At 39.3% G+C, this 23,813-nt stretch overlaps 1 protein-coding gene across 1 annotated transcript in view; it reads right to left on the bottom strand.

Annotated features, from left to right (window-relative positions):
* The window catches only part of kifl (kinesin family-like), an 83,773-nt gene that overhangs the window by 12,604 nt on the left and 47,356 nt on the right, over positions 1-23,813 (bottom strand). The window contains exons 13-19 of the mRNA XM_087993963.1: positions 18,378-18,544; positions 17,418-17,551; positions 14,121-14,218; positions 10,771-10,872; positions 6,667-6,868; positions 5,498-5,690; positions 2,011-2,191 (exon numbers count right to left, since the gene is read on the bottom strand). Of these exons, the coding sequence (XP_087850089.1) occupies positions 2,011-2,191; positions 5,498-5,690; positions 6,667-6,868; positions 10,771-10,872; positions 14,121-14,218; positions 17,418-17,551; positions 18,378-18,544 (1,077 nt within the window). The remainder of the gene's footprint in view (positions 1-2,010; positions 2,192-5,497; positions 5,691-6,666; positions 6,869-10,770; positions 10,873-14,120; positions 14,219-17,417; positions 17,552-18,377; positions 18,545-23,813) is intronic.

The raw sequence follows: 23,813 nt of genomic DNA, 5'->3' as shown, positions 1-23,813 counted from the left end.
ACTAAGTTCCATGGACAGGGGTCTAACAGTTCACTCCAAACACAGTCTACTGTATTGTCCTTGCATTCTATGTTCTACACAGCTGGAGCAGGCAAAGAGATGGTGTGCTGGACACAGAATTGCTGGAAGAATGACTTCAGTCTTCCAAAGAGGAAGATGAGGACTTTGAGCTGGAGGTACATCATTTTCAGTAGGATAGAGCTGTGCAACATCAGGCACAACAAGCCAGTCAGGACATAATTGACATCAGGTTCCAGCAATTGAGAGCTGGGTGCATTAATCACTCATTGACTGGAAATTTGTTGTTTATCAAAAGACATGCTGTCCCTAATAAGCTAAGCATTTCACTACCTCAGATATTGAGGGGGTGAGGGGGTGAGGGGGCGAGGGGGCGAGCGGGCGGGGGGGGGGGTAGCACACCCTTAGACAGGTTTTTTTACATGCTATGGCACTATGGCAGCATAATTTTTGTAGCTGAAGCACTATGCACACACTGAAGGGCAGCTCCTGGCTGGCAGTGCTTGATCTGAACATGGCTGGACTGTAAGCATGGTTTCAGGAATCCTGAGGTATTGACAATGCCAAATACTTCCACTGTTGGGACTGAATGCTAGTGGGCACTGTAGTGGAATGAGGTAAACTGTGAAGAATTGAATAAGATAACTTGCTAGAGTTTACAGAGAGAAACCCTCCATGAAACACCCTGAAACTGACAGTTTTCTGGTATGATCCAGCCCTTTGTTGGGAAAATCCAAAAATCATCCCATAATAATAGGGTTTACTGAAGAAATAGACTAAATGCTCTGAAATGAATCACATCCAATTATTTTGTGTACTACTTTCTCTACTAGCTCCTCAGACTATTTGAATCAGTGTGTTATGGTGGACATTAAACTCCAGGAGCATGGGGTTTCTTTTAGTTTAATATGCATCCATTTCTTCTTGGTGAAGGAAAGAAACAAAACTGTAGATGTTGGAAAACTGCAACAGAAACAGAAAATCCTGGGAACACTCAGCAGTTCAAGAGGCTTTCATAGAAAACAACTAGCACTTAATCAATTCTGCTAAAGAAGTCGGGTTTGTGTGGCTCCATGCATTTGTAAAAACATTAGTGTGACAGACAGTGAGATCTACTTAGTAATCGTTCATGAAGCAGATATGTTGTTTTCTCTATGTTAGAATATTTTTCCCTTTCCAGGTTTTGCCTTTAACAATGCACTTTCAAAAATTTTAATGGAACTTTTGCACAACTTCCATTTTTTTTGCTGTACTGTACTTCAAAATAAGGTGTCAATACTCAATATGTCAATGGTCACTGCAAATGCATGCCCTTCATGTTATCTCCTTTTTATTTGATTTGTTTCTTTGGTGAGAAGTGGAATGGAAGGCTTGTATTGCAGCAACCATTGAGCTGGCAATAAGGATTGAGCCCTAAGGTAAAGTAAAAGCAAAAATACTGCAGATACTGGAAATCTGAAATAAAACCTGTAAGTGCTGGAAATAATCAGAAGGTCTGGGAGGATCTATGGTGAAAGAAACCAAGTTGAAAGCAATGAAGGTGAACAAGATAAAACAGTGTAAAAGAATTCCAGTTGGACAGTTGGACTGGAAGAGAATTGGCAATGAATTAGACACTAAAATAAATGTAAGTTATAGTAAGAAACTGGAAATTCCCAGCACGTTCGGCAGACTCTGTGGTGAGAGAAGCAGAGATAAGTGCACGTGCTCTGAAGAAATCTTATTCTTTGTTTCTCTCGACACAGATGCCACCAAACCTGCAGAGTATTCCCAGTGCTTCCTGTTTTTATTTCAACTTTAAGGGGCTGTGAATCAGATGATCCTAGAGTTGTCATTCACTCCAAAGATATCTTCATGCTTTCAATACCATACATCAGAACCTCAGACATACAGAATTTGTTACACAGAATATTTGAAATTAGAGACAAGGATTAAAACATTCAAGGTTTATGAGTAAGTTTAAAAAAAAATTATATTGTTTTACCATCTCACCTTAAATGTAAAGTTTGCTTGGTTTTCATGTATAATTTGAAATATTCTCTTGAATGCTCTGGGTATTATTCCTAGATTTGCTGGTTCCTTCTCTCCAATCATTGTGAATGTTTTCCCAGAGCCTGTCTGACCATAAGCAAAGATGCACACATTGTAGCCATCGACAGCTGACTCAATTAGCCTGTAGGCGCACAATGCATTAATTACTGATTCAACGGTTAACCAGAATAATTACCTTCCAATAGTATAGGACAGTCCTACATTAATACAATACATACACAAAACATTGGTTCACGTATAGATGATTTTTATGCACTGACTTCCTATTATGCCCCGAAGAGAACATTTAACGTTTCCATGTATATGCATCAAACAAAATCAGCAACAGCACAGATAGGGTCAATGGTGAATGAAATATAGGACTTTTTAAGAAATGGACTATGACAAAAGTCTTCCAACTTGTTCCAAATTCCATCAGCGATACTATTGAGACACCAAGGTGTGATGACATGTTATACGTTTCTTGAACTTGGTGATAACTTGGTTGCAAATAATCTTTATTGAATTTGACCTTCTCTTGAAATACTTAATATCTTAAGCAATGGTCACACAGAAAAAATAAATAACAACAAAACATGACAGATGGGTAAACTTTGAAATGAAAGAAAAGATGCTGGAAATACACAGTAACTCTGGCAGCATCTGTGGCAAGAGAAAGAGAGTTTAGGGATTGAATTTAATGTCCCCTCCCACTTCCCTGCAAAACAGTTAGAAGCCAGGGGACCTATTTAATAAGGTGTGAGGTGGAAGGCCTTCTCCAGTTTCACACAAACATCCCAAATTAAGTCAGGGTAATATCCCTGCCTCTGAATCTGCAGGCCCAGGTTTAAGTCCCAATGTCTTCAGAAATAACATCTCTGAACAGGTTGATTAGAAAGTATCTAAACATCTATTGTATCAGCGACAAGAGTGAGACCATGCTCACGGGCAGACTTGCTAGAATAATACAAGGAATGGCACATCCCCCTGCGTTGTATAGGCATTCTAATCAAACTCCATGAAGAAGCCACAGATATTGCATCTCCCCAGCCAGGTTTGTTTTGAGAGGAAACCATTGAAACTCTCTGCAATATCGATAATAGCCCCCATAGGTATCTTCTATAGCACACAAAGGCTTTGACCAGATGCAAAGGCAATCCTTTCATACAGTGACTCATCCAGGAACCCCAGTCATGTGACTGAAACCTGAACGTGGAACCTGATAGTGCCTTGAGAGACATGAGCTACAGAGCAAAATTTAGGAGAATTGTTTGAGAAATCCAGTGAAGTCTTTCGTGACATCAGGGCAATCAGTTACATTTTCCCAAAGAGGTCCAGACATCAGGATGAGATTCTCACTAGGGTGTGGTGAGAGATCCACTAATGGCGATTATAATGGGGGTTAACATTCTCATTAACTGCAAACCTCTCCTTATTAATAACACCCTCCTATTGTATCACGGAATGGTTAGAAACTGGAAGCCAAGATGTCCTGACGTGAAAATCCAAGCGGGAACCTAATAATTCCAGCTTGCTACTTGCACCTCTGGACAATTATCTTGGACACCTAGCACTAATGTTTATGGGTACGCTTCCAGGTAGCAGTTGCACATACCTGTTGTTCACAGCAGTGGTGTCTATAACATTCCACTGTCTTTGTCCCATCATAGTACATCTCCAACGCACTTGCCTAAAATGCTATGTTTTAATGCTGCAATGGGAGCTACCATTGAAATGCTTCAGCAACGACACATTGCACACAAGAGCAGACGCCCAGCTGATAGACTGGACTGGGTTGCACCTGAGGGCTGCTAGCTTGTTCTCTTAGGATTCACCTAGCATCTAGTTGGATTCTCAAAGCCTTGTCCTGCATTGCTTTTTAGTATGTTGGTTTATTAGCCAGAGTCTGAATTGCTGTTTAGCACAGACACTGAGCCAGACTGCATGTTAACTGTAATCAGTCCAGTGTGTGTTACACTGTGCTATACCAATCGCACACCTACATCATGCGCCTGTGTGCTAAACACTGCCTGTGCTGCAACCAAATAGCCATGTTCAATTGTCTGTGGGGAGTTGGCCTCAGTCAAGTCAAGGGAGCTGTTGTCAGGCGGGGGTCCTGGTCTGGTTACTCAGTGTGAGTGTCTGCCCACATTCCAGGGTCAGTCATCCACTAAGGACAGTCATGGTGAAGGGTCCCGCCTCACTGCAGAGTAGGAAGTGGGCCATATTCAGCTATGCAGGTCCAGTGCAAGCAGTCAGGAGAATAGTGAATCATCAATTGGGACCTGGAAGCAGAGTGGACACGGTTCTTGTCAGTTATTACTCAGGGCTGTCCGTTGATGGGAGGTGGAGACCAGACAGTGCTAGGGTCCATGAATAGCTGAGTACGGAATGCTGTGGGAGGGAATGTTATAGGTAGTCACCACCAACAGACAGTGGCACATAACATTAGGCATTACTGAACTGCAGTGGCTGAGCCTAGTACTGATGCGTATATTCCATATTGCATTCCCTGCCATCACTTTCCGATGCCTAGAAGTGATGTGCAACTGGAAAATACTTGGGAAAATGCCTAGGATTGTGGAGTCAGTGTCAGTTTGATGGGTACCTTTGCTCGCTGGGAGGACAATGAAAGGGCAAAGGTATAAATAATCCACTTGCAGAATGCAGGCACACATCATTTGCAATCATATCACCATTCATGCACGTAGTGTACAAGTATGTGGGGTGAAAATGCTAGTCATAAGCAATGGACACTATGTTATTAGTGCTTGCAAATCACATGTAGATTTCCATGAAGCAGAAGTAATCACGGCAACATTTAGAGAAGTCTAGAGACAACAATGAACTCAATTCTTGTGAGACATCAAAGGGTGCAGTGGGGGAATGGACCTGAATCCCTCGCCACCTCGCCTGTAAGTATTATTGCAGGATTCTCGAATATGCAATGATAACACTCCTGGGAAGCAAAAGGTTCAGTACGCATGACACACTTTCACTGTCTAGTATGCGTTTGTCATATGATCAGTGGAGCAACTCTTCCAAATAAATGCCAATCGCAAAAGTGCCATGACATAATCTGAGGCTTCACTGGCTTTCTCCTCAGGAGGTGAAAGTAGAGCCTGATGTCTTTTGTGTTGGTGGTTTTCTGCGTTCGGCTCGTACCTGCATGAAAAGGATAAGGTGAAGCAGTTTTTGTAAAAGTGAGGAATGTGTTAAAATGTGTGATAATGGGAGAACAGTTCAGCATAGACAATAGAACTTACTTAGTTGGTTGCCTATTGTCCAACATCCGTGGAGAGACAGCAAGCTAAAGTTTTGAGTCTAGATTACTCTTCATCAGAGCAGATTCCAGCATCCACAGTATTTTGCTCCTATGTTATGTTTAATAGACTGCAATCTCTCTGAGGACAACTTTCTGAAATTTTGATTAATAATTAAAACCAACCTATTTATATCTCTGAAGGATTCTTCCTGTGATGTGGAACCGTCAAATACTTGATCAAATTGGAACTCCTTCACTCCATGGCTACTTTTGATGGTCACCGTATACTCATCAGCAGATTGGACAATACACTGGCTTCCGTGAGTTAGCTCAGATTTACTCAAAGGCCGTATACGACAGAAGACGTGGATTTTTCCTGTATAATGGAAAGTGGTACGTGCAAGCACAGTTTCACCATTTTCAACTCTAGTGTAATCCTTTTACTGCATAAAATGACTTGCTACATTTATCACCAATAATGATCTCTGTGAATTTATTCTGGGATCTGTGGTAACTCTGAGTGCTGCTACAATAGCATTCCCATAGATCGAGCAAGCAATTGCCAGATTTCATTCAGCAATTAGGAAATAAAGAATAGAACCCATGTAAAGCCCTTACATTGTGCAAAATCCGCACTATGATCTTGCCTGTTTGGTTTTTGGCCAGGGTATTCTGGAGAAGAGCGGAAGGTATGTCTGTTCACAAGACCGTCATTATTATCAACAGTGGTTCTTGGTCAGCTATGAATAGGGGGCATAAATAATCCATAAGCTGAAAATTGAATAGAAGTGAACAAGAAGTTAATGGATGTCAAGAGATGAGAAAATGTTTGCAATTGTTGCCTAAATAACTAAAATGTTATTGATATAATTTTTTATGACATTCTGATTTCATTCAGTTTGTTTGCTGACCTTTTATTTAAAAAAATCCTTTGAGGAATGCGGATGTCACTGACAAGCCTGGCATTTGTTGCCCAGCCCAAAATACCCTTGAACTGAGAAGCTTGCTTGACAAGTGCAGAGGGCAGCATAGAGTCAACAACATTGCTGTGTCACATATAGGCCAGACTGGGTAAGGATTCTAGATTTCCTTCATTAGTGAAGCAGCCCTCAGAATGAATAGCAATGGTATTGTGCTGTTATGCAATGATGTCTACACTGATGAATTAATAGTTATGACGTTATGACCAAATCACTGAAAATATTTTAAGTATTGGGACTTTGGTAACAAATGAAAAACGGTCAATGAGTACATATTTATTACATCTCATTCAGGTGATGTACCTCAGATATGAGATCACAGATAAGTCACACTTGACCTAATGAATCAATGGTGATGTTTATTTTGCCTGCTCTTCCTTTGTATTTTGCAGAAAGCAATATTAATTCTGAACAAATTGATGAGAGTTGTCAAATCTGACATGAATTTCATCCACGCATAATGCTCAGCCGCACCTTTCAAATCCTCCACCATATTGCAGTATTTCTTTCTCAGAGTCTTCTCAGTATTCAAATTCTTCACCAGATTTTTATTTTCCAACTTCAGCTGTTCCAACTGCACAGAAAATAAAAATGGATGATGGTGAAAAGATCTTCATTGTTTACAACAAAAAGAATATTTTTAAAAATTAAATCTATATACCAGTGATGAATTGATCACCTTTTGGTGATGATAATAAAGGATTCAGTTTACCAGAATTTTGACGAGAGAACATAATTTATTAAATTTATTCATTTGCAGGATGTGAGCATTGCTGGGTGGGTCAGCGTTTACTTTCCCATCTCCATTTGTATTTGAGAAAATGGTGGTGAACTGATTTCTGCAAACCAGGTGGCATCGGTACAACATGTTGCTGTTAGGAAGGAAGTTTCAGAAATTGTCATCCTGCAACATTGAAGAAACAGTAATATAGTTCCAAGTCAGACTAGCATGAGGAACTTGCAGGTGGTTGTGTTGCTGTGAATCAGCTGTCCTTATCTTTGTAATTAGTAGAGGTCATGGTTTTAGAGGATGCTATTGAGGGGGGGGCATGATGGTTAGTACAGCTGCCTCACAGTACCAGGGACCCGGGTTTGATTGTCCCCTCAGTCAACTGTCTGTGAGACTTCGTGAGTTTCTGCATCATACATATGATACACGCTGCTGCTTGGTGGAGGGAGTGCATGTTTAATGTGGTATATGAGTTGCCAAACTGAGATACTTTATCCTGACTGGTATCAAGCTCTCGAATATTCTGGAGCTGAAAAGTGGAAAGCATTCCATCACACTCCTGGCTTGTGCCTTGTAGATAGGTGGTAAGTTACATGCTGCAGAATTCCCTGTTTGATCTAGTAATCAGCAGTCATTTCTATAGCTGGTGCAGTTCTTTTCTGGTCAATGGTAACTCCCCAGAATGATCATCGTGGGAGATTCAGTGATGGCAATTCTGTTGAATATTGTAGGGAAATTATTAGATTCTCTCTTGGCATTGTGATGTGAATTTACTTACACTTATCAGCACAATCTGAACATTGTCCAGCTCTTACAACAAATGCACATAGTCTACTTCACCAGTGTACTAAACCTAAAAGCCTTCATGTGAACAAAAAAGAACAATTCCAGATCCTTCTAACAGAACAGGGTAATGTTCTTCAGTGTTTAATCCCTCTATTTGTAAAACTTTTCCAATGCAAAGAAATTCCCATTAGGTCTCTCGGAACTCACTCTCTTACCCATACATAAGTTTTAAGAATCTAGGGCTCCAGAAATACTGACAAGTCACTTTGCATTACAAATCATATCTGTGGAATGAGTCGAGTTGGCTGAAATCTGGCATCAATGATGATTGGACCTCAGGAGAAGACAATATGGTTCAGCCACTTGGCACGTCTGGCTGAAAATGGTTGCAACGACATTAGCCTTGTCTTTTGCAATGATGTACTGGGCTCCCTCATGATTGAGTAGGGAGATATTTATGGATTCTCTTCCTCCACACCATTGCATAAACATTCACCATTTTACTGGACCGGATGTGACTAGACTGCAGAGCTTGGATCTGATTTGCTGGTTGTGGGATTGCCTATGTCAGTTTATTGCATGTTGTTTCTGCATGCAAACAGTCCTTTTTTTTAGGTTTTTCAGATTTACATCTAATTTTTAGGCTTAATAAAAACAGAAAGAACTGCAGATGCAGTGAATCAGAAGCAAAAATAGAAATTGCTAGAAAAGCTCAACAGGTCTGGCAGCATCTGTGGAGACAGTTCAGAGATAATGTTTCGGGTCAACTGACCCTTCATCAGAATGGCTCTGTGGGAGAGTCACTCAACCTGAAACATAATCTCTGATTTGTCTTCACAGATGCTGCCAGACGTGCTGAGCTTGTCCAGCAATTTTCATTTTTGTCTTGAATATGTCTGGTGCTGTTCTTCACATATCTTCCTGTACGTTTCATTGAACTAAAGTTGATCACCCGGCACAATGACAGTTTTAGAACAGTGGTCATGCTAAACCATCAGGTTGCAGATTGTAGTTGAATCCAATTCTGCTGCTGCTAAAGGCCCAAAGTTCCTCATAGATGCCCTGTTTTGAGATACTAGATTTGATTTGCACTTAATCCATTTAGCGCAGAGTGAAATGTATCCTCAATGTGAAAACATTTCTCATATGTGCAAGTCAGTAAGCAGTGGACACCTCTAACATTGGATGTCTGACTTCTTCCACAAGAACTGAAATTTCGACAGATGTCTCCAAGAGACAGATCTTGGATTGTACATTTAACGCCGAGTATTTGCATGTTATTGATACAGGAAAGGCCACTTTCCTATGAAAATGTCAACTTTCTCTCTTTGCAGACTAGTGATGCTAAAAACATTTCTCCTGTTTACATTTTTTTATTTAAAGTTATTCATTAAAATAACTTACTTCCGCTCACATACCCTTTTTAATCTCTTCATAAAACAAATTGCCTTCATTATGTTGAAATTGTGGTATGAAACATGTCACCCTATAGCCAGAATTTCTTGTGGGAGATGGACCTAATCTCACATCATGTTCCTGCTACCTTTCTCCATCTCTGTCTAGAGACTGCTGGAATTTTGTTTGGCAATTCAGGCCCTAAGTGATTTGGTGATGGACCTACATCCCTGAAGTAGGAATGGAAGTAAGTGATAGGTTCATAGGGCCACATTCATTTCCAAAAGCACTCTTGGCTGTATTTTTCTGATGTAGTCAGCAGCTCCTCTATTCAGAGTTAAACTTTCTGACCAATTGAAACCCTAAATTACCCTTCAGACAGTCCCCACATCCTCATCCACTATACACATTATGAACACACTACATTATTACAGTCAGCAGCTGATAAAAAGCTCATAAAACTCCCCAATGAACCAACAGATATTCAGGCCAAATACAAAAACAGAAAGTGCGAATTTGAAACAATTAGACATTGTTATTATTCCAGGCTACATTTTCACACATTAAAATTCTACCATTTTATTCTGAACAATTTTAATTCATCAGAAGACTTTCCCACATTTGCAGTGCTAATTATTTTATTTGACAGCTGTATGTTTGTATAAGTAACAATCTGGCAAACATTTTTTTTAAGGGTTAGTTAGTTACATCTTTCAATCACAGCACTGTCATGATCCACCTTAAAAAAATAGAGATTCAATTCATGTTACAGCATTAAATGTTGAATGGTAAAAAAATCAAAAGCATTTCACTTACTTTTTAAACACTTCCCATCTCCAATGCATGGTTTCCACTTCCACACAACTGGTATAAAAACCAACAGGTCATCTCCATGAACATTAAAAGAACTATCATATTAAAGCTTCCAATGAATCCACAATGCAAATAATTGCTTCACCAGTTGGGGTGAGTAGGTTTGGGGGATTTGCTTTCATTGGCACTTTGGAAAATATTCAAGGGCAGAACACAAAGTGGGGCATCTGGGTGCTCCATTGAGCAGCCAAACCTTTCAGGTCCTGATATCATTTGGTCCCAAATGAGAAATTAATGAAAACTCATACTCTGGCATTAGGCTTTCTTAGGCTTACATCATAAAATTACTAACCAAAGCATTTAAATGTGAAAAGGAACTTTACACCCTGTACTACTTTAGCAATTATGCACCAGAAGTATGTGTCCATTAGACAATTCTGCTTTTAATATTGTACATTGGGCATTAAAAGTACTTGTTGGAAATGTGGTGCAACTGGAAGGAAACTCTGCATTCTAACCCATGGATTAAGTCACAGTTAGTCAATTTAAAAGATTATTTAGATTCAGTCCCACTTCTAACATTGACTGAATGATATAAAATTGTCAACACATTGCAATCTGCTCAATCTCTGTTGTATTATGAGTGCTTTCATAAAACATCACTGAAAAATATGCATTGAGAATTCTGTTATGCATCAAAGGTTAAAGTACAGATATCATCATTAAGCTCAAGTGAGAGAATGCTTACCAACCTCATCTTGTAGAGTCTGCAGCTTATTAGCACTGCTCATCCATCCTGCTGATGTTGAATTTTGTTCCCCTAATGTCCTTCCATCCAAGTTATCTTTCAACCTCTTAAGTTCAGTTAGAGAAAAGGAAAGAAATGGTGTTAATTTTTTATTATTTATGTTCCGATAGAAAATCTATGGGACTCCCTTTTATTTTAGTAGCCAGTCTTTTCTCATTTTTTATCTTTGTTTTTCTCATTTCCATTTTCATTTCCTACTGGATTCTTCTATACTCAGCCTGTTCTTGGTTGTATTGCTCCCCTGACACAAGTTTTCTTCTTCATCTTCATTTCGAATCTGTTCGCGCATGCAGAGTTCTATATTTGTTTTCCATCCATTTCCACTTCTTGGGAATATACTTTGTGCATGCCCACATTATTCAGACACCATTTTGCCCGTCAACTCCAATTCAGCTAGGCCAGATTCTTTCTCAGCTACTGACATTTACCTTTCCTCTGCTAAATTACTCTTGATTTATTGTAATTATGTTTCACTTTTGGGTGTTGATTCACCACATGACCCCTTTCTCTGCTTCAATAATCTATGTTTCAAACATAGATCGATCCCTCAAAAATTAGAAAATATAGTAGAAAATGTTACTGTGGTCAGAGTTTTGCCAAGAGTTATTTTGCTTACTTTGATGAGGACATAAGTGAATAGCCAGGAGAGACAAGACAGTGAATTGCAACCAGTGAAATAAAGCAAAATTGAATTTTAATTATCAAAACATTTTGAATTATGAACTTTATTCAATTGAACTGCTGGTTCCTATTACATTAAGCACTTACATAGTAGCATTCAAAATATATATATATTGTTTCTGTGTCAGGCAACAATAAGTTTTTGAGCAATGGAACACAAGTTGACACATTCATTTCCATGTTCAGTATAAGTAGTTTAGTACTACTATGAAGATATTCCATGATCTAATTTTTGTTTTCCAATGCCCTAAACTTTCTTTGCTTTAAATGTTCTATTTAGAGTCATAGAGTCAGAGATGTACAGCATGGAAACAGACCCTTTGGTCCAACTTGTCCATGCCAACCAGATATCATAACAAAATCTAGTCCCATTTATCCAGCACTTGGCCCATATCCCTCTAAACCCTTCCTATTCATATACCCATCCAGCCACCTTCCTCTGGCAGCTTATTCCATACACGTACCACCCTCTGCGTGAAAAGGTTGCCCCTTAGGTCCCTTTTAAATTTTTCCCCTCTCACCCTAAACCTATGCATTTTAGTTCTGGACTCCCCTACCCCAGGGAAAAGACCTTGTCTATTTACCTTATACCCCTCATCCCTCCATGCTCCAGGGAAAACAGCTCCAGCCTATTCAACCTCTCCCTATAGCTCAAATCCTCCAACCCTGGCAATATCCTTGTAAACCTTTTATGAACCCTTTCAAGTTTCACAACATCCTTCCGATATGAGGAAGACCAGAACTGAACACAATAATACTCCAAACGTGGTCTAACCAATGTCCTATATAGCTGCAACATGACCTCCTAATTCCTATACTCAAGCACTGATCAATAAAGGAAAGCATACCAAATGCTTTCTTCACTATCCTATCTACCTGCGACTCCACTTTTAAGGAACTATGAACCTGCACTTCAAGGTCTCTTTTTTTCAGCAACACTCCTCAGGACTTTGCCAGTAAGTGTATAAGTCCTCACATTCATCTAAATTAAACTCCAAGTGCCACACCTCAGTCCATTGGCCAATTGCGCCTTCCTGATAAAAGTCACCAAAGTCTTACCAGACCACAGGGATGTTCTCTCATTAGAGAGAGATGACTGATGGTGGTTTATTCTGAGGGTCAGTTGATAGGAAAGGATGAGAAGGAGAGTCCTTCAAGGTAACTTCAGCCAGAGTGGGAATAGAACTCACTCTGTTGGGATCACTCTGCATCGCAAAGGGAGCAACTCTCCTCTTAATATGACCTCTATGATATAGCTGTAGCATCCACATGAACTATATTACAGCAATGCTTTAATGTTTGTGTAACTGTAGCCAGAATGTAGTATCATCATCCAATCTTATGCCTGAGTGAATGACTGGAGAGACGTTTGGAGGTTGGAGTCTTGCTTTCAAGTTGGTCCTCAGATTTCGCATTCAAGTCATCTTCCAACTTTCGTTATTTCTTGTGAAATACGAATGCTGTGTCAATGAACTAAAAAAGGTCTATCTGAAGCCAATAAGTCAGTGCTTGTGAATTGTAGAAATAAAGATATAAGCTTTGTGCATGTGTTAGGAGGAATATACACAAATTGGAAACACCCTTGGACTGGTTACAAAAATAATTGGTGAGTCAACTTTCAGATGATATAGCTGGTAGTAAGCTCTGATTTGAGGAATGCAGTACACTTCTGTAGTTGCATACACACATTAGACAATTAAACATAGGACCTTGGGTAGTGCTGTGGAACACAGATCGAGGGGCTCAGGTGCATAATTCTTTGATGTTTGTGTCACATAAACTCAGGGTGGTTAAGGCAGCATTTAGCAAGCTTGCCTTTATTGCTCAAATCTTTCAGTATACGAATTGAAACGGTATGTTGAGGTTGTACAAGATGTTGGTGAGGCATCTCCTGGAGTATTCTGCCCAGTTCTGATTATCCTATCATAGGAAGGATATTATTAAGATGGAGAGGGCTCAGAAGAGATTTATCAGGATGTTGCTGGGAATGGACGCTTTGAATTATGGGGAGACGCTGGATAGCTGCGACATTTTTTTTACTGGAGTGTAGGAGATAGAGAAGTGACCTTATAGAGGTTTATAAAATCATGATAAGGTGGATGGCAGGTATCTTTTCCCTAACGTGGGAGATTTCAAGACTAGAGGGCATATTTTTAAAGAGAGAAAAAGATTTTAAAAAGGTGCAATTTTTTATGTAGAGAGTGGTTCGGGCGTGGAATGAGCTGACAGAGGAAGTGATGAATGCAGAGGTACAGTTACAATGTTGAAAAGATGTTTCGATAAGTACATGAACAAATAATGTTTGGAGGGATTTGACCAAGTGCAGGGAGGTGGGATTAGTTTAGTTTGGGATTATGTTTGGCATGGATTAGTTGGACTGAAGGGTCTGTTTCTGTGCTGTATGACTCTCTGATTCTATGACTCTAAGATGAAGTGATGAAGTGAAACTTAGGCTGTACTTAAATATTTTGTTTATGAGGGGTACTTGGCACTGAGGTAAGTTGAAATGTTCCATTTTCAAACCTAACCAATTTCACAAGAATCGACACAAACAAAAATCACTTTTCTAATAAAATGCTGCTTTCTTTAAGCAATAGTGTATTTTTTACTCACCTGTCCATGACTAATGTTGATATCAGCAGCAAACGGATGTTTAATTTTCTCTCGACCCAGATCAAGCCCGAACTTTGGCTCTTGTATTTTTTGAGAACCTTTTAAACATATCATTTAAAAAAGAATTATTGAAATTGCTGTAACTTATGAACATTACTTAATGTAATTAATAAAGATGGAGGGCTTCTATTGAGTTGAATGAAAAAATAGAAGTAACACTTCAGCATGAATTATCCAAGCTGAAAGCAAAAACCACCATTTTAAATGAATTCAAGCAAAGAAAACATGCTTTTTCTCTGCATTGAAAGCCTGATTAGAGTTTCTGCCAGAAAAATATGCATGTTAGGCACAGAGCAAAAGAAAGGCAACTAAAAGCCAATAGATATTGTACGTTATATTCAACACATGTTTGTTCTGCATTCTTACCATTCCAAAGCTTAGCTTTTGTTTTAAAATGTCAGGTCTCATTATTCACTGTTAGCCAACACAATGAGCTATATTTTCCTGTTCAAGTCATTAGCTTGGCTTTGGGCTGAGTTCAAGCTAATGAAGCTAGATGTAAGAGTTATGGGGCATCAAAGATATTTCTGGAGGAGGTCAAGTAAGAAATTGCCTCTGTGAGCATCATTTACAAAAGGACAGCTCACAGCTTGAGGACATGGGAATGCCAGACTGCTTGAAGTGAAAGATAATCCCACTGTGGATTCTATGTGATCATAAGGTGAATGGAAAAAGAGACTATGGTATAAGATGGAAGTACCATCTGCTCATGTGCCCTGCTGCCAGTTTCTCATCTCCAACACTGCCTGTGCTAAGCAAACAATTTCATTCATATTGAGTTCACTGGCTAGGCCAGCATTTATTGCCTAAATTGACTGACTCTTAAGAAGGTATTGGTGAACTGTTAACTTGAAATTCTGCAGTCTGTTTGGGATAGGTACATTCAGTGTATGGTTCAGAAGGGAGCTCCAGGCTTTTGGCCTTGAGATAGTTAAGAAATAGTGATATCGTTCCAAGTCTGGATGGTGTAGGACTCTGAGGGGAACCTGGAAGTGGCAGTGTTCCAGTGAATCTGCTTCCCTTGACCTGAGAGGTAGTAGAGGTTTGGGGTTTGGAAGGTACTATTGAGTGAGGCTTAGAAAATTGCTGCAGTGCACCTTATATGTGGTACATGGCCACTGTGAACTGGTGTTGTGGGAATGAATTTGAAGATGGTGCAAGTAAGTTGCTGATCAAGGAGGCGAGGTTGACCCTCAGCTTTTTCAGTGCTATTGGAGGTACACTCATCCAGACAATACAGTGTAATCCATCACTTTCCTGAAATGAGCCTTGCAAATAGTGGACTAACTTTGGGAAGTAAGGAGTAAGCTACTCACTACAGAATTCCATGCATTTGCCTTGCTCTTGTAACCAGAATACCTCTATGGCTACTGACATTTCATTTTTGGTCAAAGGCAGCTCCTAGGATATTGCAGTGAGGTATTCAGTGATAGGGAGATGGTTAGATTATCTCTTGTTCAAGAAGACCATTGGGCAAGATAAACAAAGCAAGTGAACACATTTTGATGATCAGAGGATCATTGACATGCATTTTCATTGGTTCCTTAATGGGGCAGGACAGGTAGGTAAAATGGCTAAGTAGGCATATGGGATATTTGTCTTTATCGGCTAAGGCATAGATTATAAGAGCAGGGAGGTTACCCTGGAGCTGCATAAAAAGAATTGGTTAGACAAAGGCTAGAGAGCATTGTGTACAGTACTGGAATCCACATGATAGGAAGGATGTGATTCAGCTGGAGACGGTGCAGAGGAGATTAACCAGAATGTTTCCTGGACTGGAGAGTTTTAGTTATGAAGAGAGTTTGGACAGACTGGGGTTGATTTCCTTGGAGCAGAGGAGACTGAAGGAACTGTGACAGAGATGTATACAATTATGAGGGGCATAGAGAGGGTAGACAGGAAGACTTAGTGAAAGGATTGATGTCAGGAGCTACAGATTATCGTGAAAGAATGAGTCATAGTCATAGAGGCACTGAATATGGCCTGATACCAGCTCATCTAGTTTGAACCAGTCAAAAGCAGCCACCTATTTATTCTAATCTCATTTTCCAGAACTTGGCCAATAGCCTTGAATACCTTGACAATGTAAGTGCACATTTAAATAATTCTTAAATGTTATGGGGGTTCCTGCCTCTAATACCATTCTGGGCAGCGAGTTTCAGATTCCCCACCATCCTCTGTGTGAAAATACATGCCCTCACATCCCTACCAAACTTCCTGTCCCTTCCCTTCAGAAGTGATCTTGTTGAAACATACAAACTACTTAAAGGGATAGATGGGTTGGATATATGTAAGATGGTTCACTTGCTTGGTAAGTCTGGAACCAGGGGGGCAATTTAAAAATAAAGGAAGACCATTGATTTCCGATATGAGAAGAATTTGCACTCTCAGAGGGTTGTGAACCTTTCAAATTCTCTATCACAGGGGCTGATAGAAGCTCAGTCTTTGAGTATGTTTAAGGTAGAGATTGACAGATTTCTGATTATCAATGGAAAATGGGGTTATGGGGATGGGGTGGGTAAATGGCATTGATCAATCATGCTCGTTTTGAATGGTGGAGCATTTCCAAAAGGCTACATGGTCTGCTGACACTCCTAGGAAACAAATTTGCTGCTGCCAGGGGTGAACTCATTACAGAGTTCAGACTATCTAGTGGTCACTCCTTCCCAGTAACATCACGACAGATCTATCTACATCATCGATTAGTGAGCATGAAGTCATGCAGGTTACTTCTTCAGGTTAGTTCACTCCCTCTCAGTTTCAGTCTATTTCTAATCTTCAGAATTCAAATCAGCTTGGTCAATGTTGTATCTTTGAGTCACTTTTGGAGAGAACAGATTCATAGAAGGCTTTATCACAGATAAGAATGCTAGGATGCATCGATCCAGTAAATTTAGGAATAGTTTCTTTGGCAGACGTAATGGAGGCTATTGCAGGGAAATCAGAAAGGAAAAGTTGGATGCTGTCATAAAGGGACAGTGGAATCTGTCTGGGTGGATGAAATAACAGAGCTGTACCTCTAGTTTTGAAAGAACACAAAAGAAACAATAGGAGGCATAAATGATTTGGACCAAATGGTCTGTTTCTGTGCCATACATCTCTATGACTCTAAGTGTAGAAAAAAATCTAAAGGAAGTTCAACAGTTTTAAAGTAATTATTTCAGAGGGATTTAAAATTAATAGTACAATAGGTAATCTTGTTAAATAATTCTATTCATTCAAATGTAAGTATCCTACCTGCGATAATAAAGTTCAGTTGATCATTAATACATCCAGACCTGATTGTACTTAATACTTCCAGCAGAATTTCTGCTTCCCAAAGATCAACTTGGACTTCTTCCAAACTCAGGAATTCCTCTGGAATCTGATCCCTGCAAAATATGTCAATTAGCTCTGAATCATTGACATCAACCGAATATGATCATAGAATTTAAGTGCATGGGGAAAAGCTAGTGAGAAATATTACATTTAACATGTTACTAAAGAAAAGAGATAGCAAAGAGAACACTGACAGTCTAGAAAGTGGAGTCTTAATAATAGAAAATAAGGAAATGAAGATTAATTAAGTTGGTAGTTGGCATAAGCTATAATGGTAAGTGAGGGAGAAACTCAGGAAAATCATTCTCATGAATAAAAAGACTTGCAGTGTGGTTCTTGGAGATCTTCTTAAAAAGTGGATAGTGAGATAATTGATGCATTAATTTCAAATTTCCAAAACTCCTTTGATTCAGCAAGGGGCTGAGGAATGGTCACCAGACATGAAACGTTAACGCTGATTACTCTTCACAAATGCTGCCAGACCTGCTGAGCTTTTCCAGCAAGTTCTGTTTTTGTTTCTGACTTACAGCATCCACAGTCCTTTCGGCTTCTATAGGTGAGTTACTTAACTTAGGTCAGAGTGAAAACGTAAGAAATTATATTAGAGATATTATGGCAGAGCATCTGGCTAAGTTGAAGGAGATCAGACAAGAGTCAACATGCATTTTGTGAACGGAACAGACATAAAATTGGGAATCCTGGAAGGAATCCCAGACTTGGTGAACATCCAGGCCAATGTCTAACTGTCATCCCCTGTGCAATGTGAAAATGAAAAGGGTAAAATGAGCAGAAACTCCCTGAGCGATGGTATAACTTACAAGGTAGATAGAATGAACTAGATTTCATCTGAAGTACTTATTTTGTTAAAATATGTTGTACCTAGTAAAATCTGTGGATTTTCCATCAGTTACCCTTTCAGCATTTTTCATATCTTGTTGTACTTTGTCCAAAGATTCCTTGGCTTCTATTGTCTTTCGAAGACTGTCATTCAAAAGGTTGTCAATGAGTTGCTGTGCTTCTGGAACTTCATTGTAAATGAAATGAAGCTGGTGGAAAATAGAAATAAATTACTGGTTTTAAAGATAGAGTAACTGTGTTAAACAGAAAGGTGGATTTTTAACATAATATGCAAAATGCATATCTTTCGTTCTCTACATTGTTTTTTTTTTCTAGAACCATCCTTGAATACATTGCACTTGTACAGATCTGTGGGAGATGTCATTGTATCCAGGTTACCCATCACTTTCTATTAACTTATCATACTTTATAATACTACATCACTTAATTCAGCCATGAACTCTAACCCCAACAGCAGTCTCAGTAATAGTGAACTGAAATGTTATTGAGTACATGGGTGTGACAGTTCTGTATTATACAAACATTTCATACAATAGTAAGATGAGTGACTTCAGGGGAAACCGGAGGGATCACTTGTCATTCTGTTGTGTTCACTCAGTTGTGGACTTGACTGAGACAGGTATCTGCTTCCTGCTCGCAAATAAAAAAGGTACACATTCATCGCAATGTATTACTTTGATTTTTTTTATCTCAGCAGGCTGAGCCTTCCCATCTCAATTTAGTGGATGTTCTTGTGTATGTATTCTGTTTCTCAAAAGCAGAGTCAGCTCTGAGTACATTAATGTAGCTGTTGCTAATATGTTATATGAAGTCAAATCGCTGGAAGGAAAAGTGGCCTCAAACATTTGAGAAACATTTGAAGCTTGCCATTTCATGCTCCTACGTTGCAGTAAATGCATGAGTGATATTCTCCATTTACAGGATAATGACATTCAAGCCAAAAGCATGTTCTGTTTACCACACAAATGAGAAATGTGGTTTTTGAGTTTTACGACTAATAGGATGTGAGGTATGGAGGCAATATGCACTAATGACTGTCAGACCATATCAAATAACAGTTCACAGCAGACGGCAGGCTGGTTGTGGGCAACCATCCCATCATTGTAAAACAGAGAACATAGTGTCCAACATTAGATGTGATTCTGCCATTGAACAAATTCTACTAAGTAATCCCAGAATCTAAGAATTACACAGGAAATCAATTTAAGATTGTCATTCGGCCCAACAGTGTGGTTCATTTGCATGTGCAAGAAGCCAAATATATACTGTTATGAAGTTGAAGGTGTTTACTGTACCTTTAAGAGAGAGTAAATGCTGTTCTGCACTGAGAGCTTATAAGCACTTGTCATATGAGTAGCTAGCAATCTCAAGAGTGTACTGGAAAATTGAAAATACGTAAGATTTGGCTGTGAAATGAATACCTGAGGTGGTTGCTGTTTTGACAACACTTTCAGAGTTAAAGAACAAATTAATATTATTTTCTTTAAGTAGTGGAATTTAGGAGTTCTACCAGGAGAGGTGAGCATTTCTGGGTGTTTAGTTTAATTAACATAAGGGCTCACCTCAATGTTGCAACAGTTTGGGGGCTCGGATCTGTGGTTTGGACAGAATCCAGTCTGAGGTGTGGACAGATTTGAACAGATTTGGAGTATGAAAGATCCCAGCAGATTTAAAACTTGCTGATTAGTGTCCTAGATCTTTAAATAAAACGTGGGTGAGATAAGTTGTTTAATTTTGGTTACTTGTGGTTGGTTAAATTAAAAGTGTGAGAAATAGCTCTTAAGATTGCTAAAGAGGTTCTGGGGTTTGAAGATGATTCCCAAGATTGCCAAGAAAGGTTGGAATGACAGCGAAAGGCCATACTTTTAGAATTAGTAGCTAGGTTAGAATTGGATCTCACCATAGGCAAAAGGAAAGCTGAAATTGTAATGGAGTTAGTCAAACATTTAGATGTATCAGAAAAACAGATAAGTGCAGTAGAGTTAAATAAACTTAAATTTCAGTTGAGGCAAATGGAGTAAGAAGATAAAGAAAGGGAAAGAAGAGCCATGAGAGAAGAGAAAGAGAAAGAGAGAGAGAGAGAGAGAAAGAGATAGATACAGAGAGAGAGAGAGAAGCGAAAGAGAGAGAAGATAAGGAATGAGAGAGAAGGTTCTTAGTTGAGCAAAGGGAGAGCGATAGATACAAAGAGAGACCACACAGAGAGAGAGAGACAGAGACACAGAGAGAGAGAGATAGATTCACAGAGAGAGAGATACAGAAAGAGATAGATACAGAAAGAGAGAGCGATAGATACAGAGAGAGAGAGATAGATACAGAGAGAGAGATATAGATACAGAGAGAGCGAGATAAATACAGAGATATAGATAGATAGAGAGAGAGATACAGAGAGAGAGATAGATAGAGAGAGGTACAGAGAGAGATACAGAGAGAGAGATACAGAGAGAGATAGATAGAGAGAGAGATAGATAGATAGATACATACATACAAAGAGAGAGATAGATAGATACAGAGAGAGATAGATACAGAGAGAGATAGATACAGAGAGATATAGATAGATACAGAGAGAGAGATAGATAGATAGATACAGAGAGAGAGATAGATAGATACAGAGAGAGAGATAGATAGATAGATACAGAGAGAGAGATAGATAGATACAGAGAGAGAGGGAGAGATAGATACAGAGAGAGAGGGAGAGATAGATACAGAGAGAGAGCGATAGATAGATACAGAGAGAGACAGATAGATACACAGAGAGAGAAAGATCGATACACAGAGAGAGAGATAGATACAGAGATAGATACAGAGAGAGATACAGAGAGAGAGAGATACAGAGACAGAGACAGAGATACAGAGAGAGAGAGATACAGAGAGATAGAGATGCAGAGAGAGAGATACAGAGAGAGATAGATACACAGTGAGCGAGATAGATACAGAGAGAGAGAGAAATAGATACAGAGGGAGGGATACAGAGAGAGAAAGAGAGAGAGAGATAGATACAGAGAGAGAGAGATACAGAGAGAGAAAGAGAGATACAGATACAGAGAGATAGATATTCAGAGAGAGAAATAGATACAGAGAGAGAGATAGATACAGAGAGAGAGCGATAGATACAGAAATAGAGATACAGAGAGAGAGAGATACAGAGAGAGAGATACAGAGAGAGAGAGCGAGATTGATACAGAGAGAGAAATAGATACAGAGAGAGAGAGATAGATACAGAGAGAGAGAGACAGAGAGAGAGAGACAGACAGACAGATAGAGAGAGAGATACAAAGAGATAGAGAGAGCCAGAGAGAGAGAGATACAGAGAGAGATACACAGAGAGAGAGATGGATACACAGAGAGAGAGATAGAGAGAGATACAGAGAGAGAGATAGGTAGAGAGATACAGAGAGATAGATAGAGAGATACAGAGAGATACAGAGAGATAGATAGAGAGATACAGAGAGATAGATAGAGAGATACAGAGAGAGATGGATACAGAGAGAGAGACAGAGAGAGATACAGAGAGAGAGATAGGTAGAGAGATACAGAGAGATAGATAGAGAGATACAGGGAGATAGATAGAGAGATACAGAGAGAGAGATAGATAGATACAGAGAGAGAGATACAGAGAGAGAGAAATACATACACAGTGAGAGAGAGATACAGAGAGAGAGAAATACATACACAGTGAGAGATAGATAAAGAGAGAGAGTGATAGAGAGAGAGAGACATAGATACAGAGAGAGAGAGATACAGAGAGAGAGAGACATAGATACAGAGAGAGAGGGAGAGATAGATACAGAGAGAGAGATATACAGAGAGAGAGAGATACAGAGAGAGAGGGAGAGATAGATACAGAGAGAGAGATATACAGAGAGAGAGAGATACAGAGAGGGAGCGATAGATACAGAGAGAGAGATATAGATACAGAGAGACAGATAGACAGAGAGAGAGAGATACACAGAGAGAGAGAAAGATAGAGAGAGAGATACAGAGAGAGAGATAGATACACACAGAGAGAGAAAGATAGAGAGAGAGATACAGAGAGAGAGAGATTGATAGATACAGAGACAGAGATAGATACAGAGAGAGATAGATACAGAGAGAGAGAGATAGATAGATAGATACAGAGAGAGGTAGATACAGAGAGAGAGAGAGATACAGAGTGAGAGAGAGAGATACAGAGAGAGAGAGAGAGATAGATACAGAGATAGATACAGAGAGAGAGCGATAGATACAGAGAGAGAGATAGATACACAGAGAGAGATACACAGAGAGAGATACACAGAGAGAGAGATTGATAGATACAGAGAGAGAGAGATAGATACAGAGAGAGATAGATACAGAGAGAGATAGATACAGAGAGAGAGATAGATACAGAGTGAGAGAGAGATACAAAGTGAGAGAGAGAGATACAAAGTGAGAGAGAGAGATACAAAGTGAGAGAGAGAGATACAGAGAGAGAGATACAGAGAGAGAGATAGATACAGAGAGAGATACAGAGAGAGAATACAGAGAGAGCGATAGATACAGAGAGAGCGATAGATACAGAGAGAGAGATAGATACAGAGAGAGAGATAGATACAGAGAGAGATAAAGACAGAGAGTGATACAGAGAGAGAAAGATAGATACAGAGAGAGATAGATAGAGAGAGAGACAGAGAGAGAGAGAGAGACAGAGTCCACACACCCACACAGAATTTGAACTTCAGAACTTGCGACTTAGTCAGCAAAGTCAAGTTAACAGGATGTAGATCAAGACAGAAGGTAGTGATGTATACAAATATGTTAAAATATTGCCACATTTTGATGAGAAAGATGTGAAGCTTTCTTTATTTCATTTGAAAAATTGGCTAGGCAGATGGAGTGGTCAGAGAACTTGTGGGTAATTCTTAGTTCAGACTAAGCTGGTAGGCAGAGCTAGTGAGGTATTTGCAGCACTGTCATATGAGGGGTCAAGATACTATGCAAAGGTTAAACAGGCTATTTTAAGTGCTTATGAATTGTTAACAGAAGAATATAGACAACAGTTCAGAAACAAAGGAGGAATTAGATCAGACTTATGTTGAGTTCTAAAGAATTAAACATTGTAATTTTGATAGATGGGTGTGGACTTTAAAAATAGAAAAGATCTTTGAGGCTCTATGAGAGATTATTCTGCTGGAGGAATTTAAAAACTCACTTCCAGAGATGATAAGAATGCATGTGGATGAACAGAATGTTCAAGAAGTGAGAAGAATGGCAGAGATGGCAGATGAATATGCATTGGTGCATAAGACAAAATTTAGTTTCCAGGAAGAATTTCATCCTGTGAAGGATAGACATTGGGAGAAGGGGAGATCCTACACTACAAAACAAAGATTACAGCACAGTGGTAATAGTTCACCACAGGTTAAAAAAGAAACCCAAGAAGATGGAAAGGAGGTGAAAGGTCTCAGGTGTTCCACTGTGGTAAAGTGGGATGCATAA

Source organism: Chiloscyllium plagiosum, unplaced genomic scaffold, assembly GCF_037043375.1.
Source record: "Chiloscyllium plagiosum isolate Xiang-an unplaced genomic scaffold, Cpla_swu_hap1 HiC_scaffold_2, whole genome shotgun sequence".
NCBI lineage: Eukaryota > Metazoa > Chordata > Chondrichthyes > Orectolobiformes > Hemiscylliidae > Chiloscyllium > Chiloscyllium plagiosum.
Note: the sequence above shows the minus strand (reverse complement) of the source record. Positions and strands in the feature narration are given on the sequence as shown.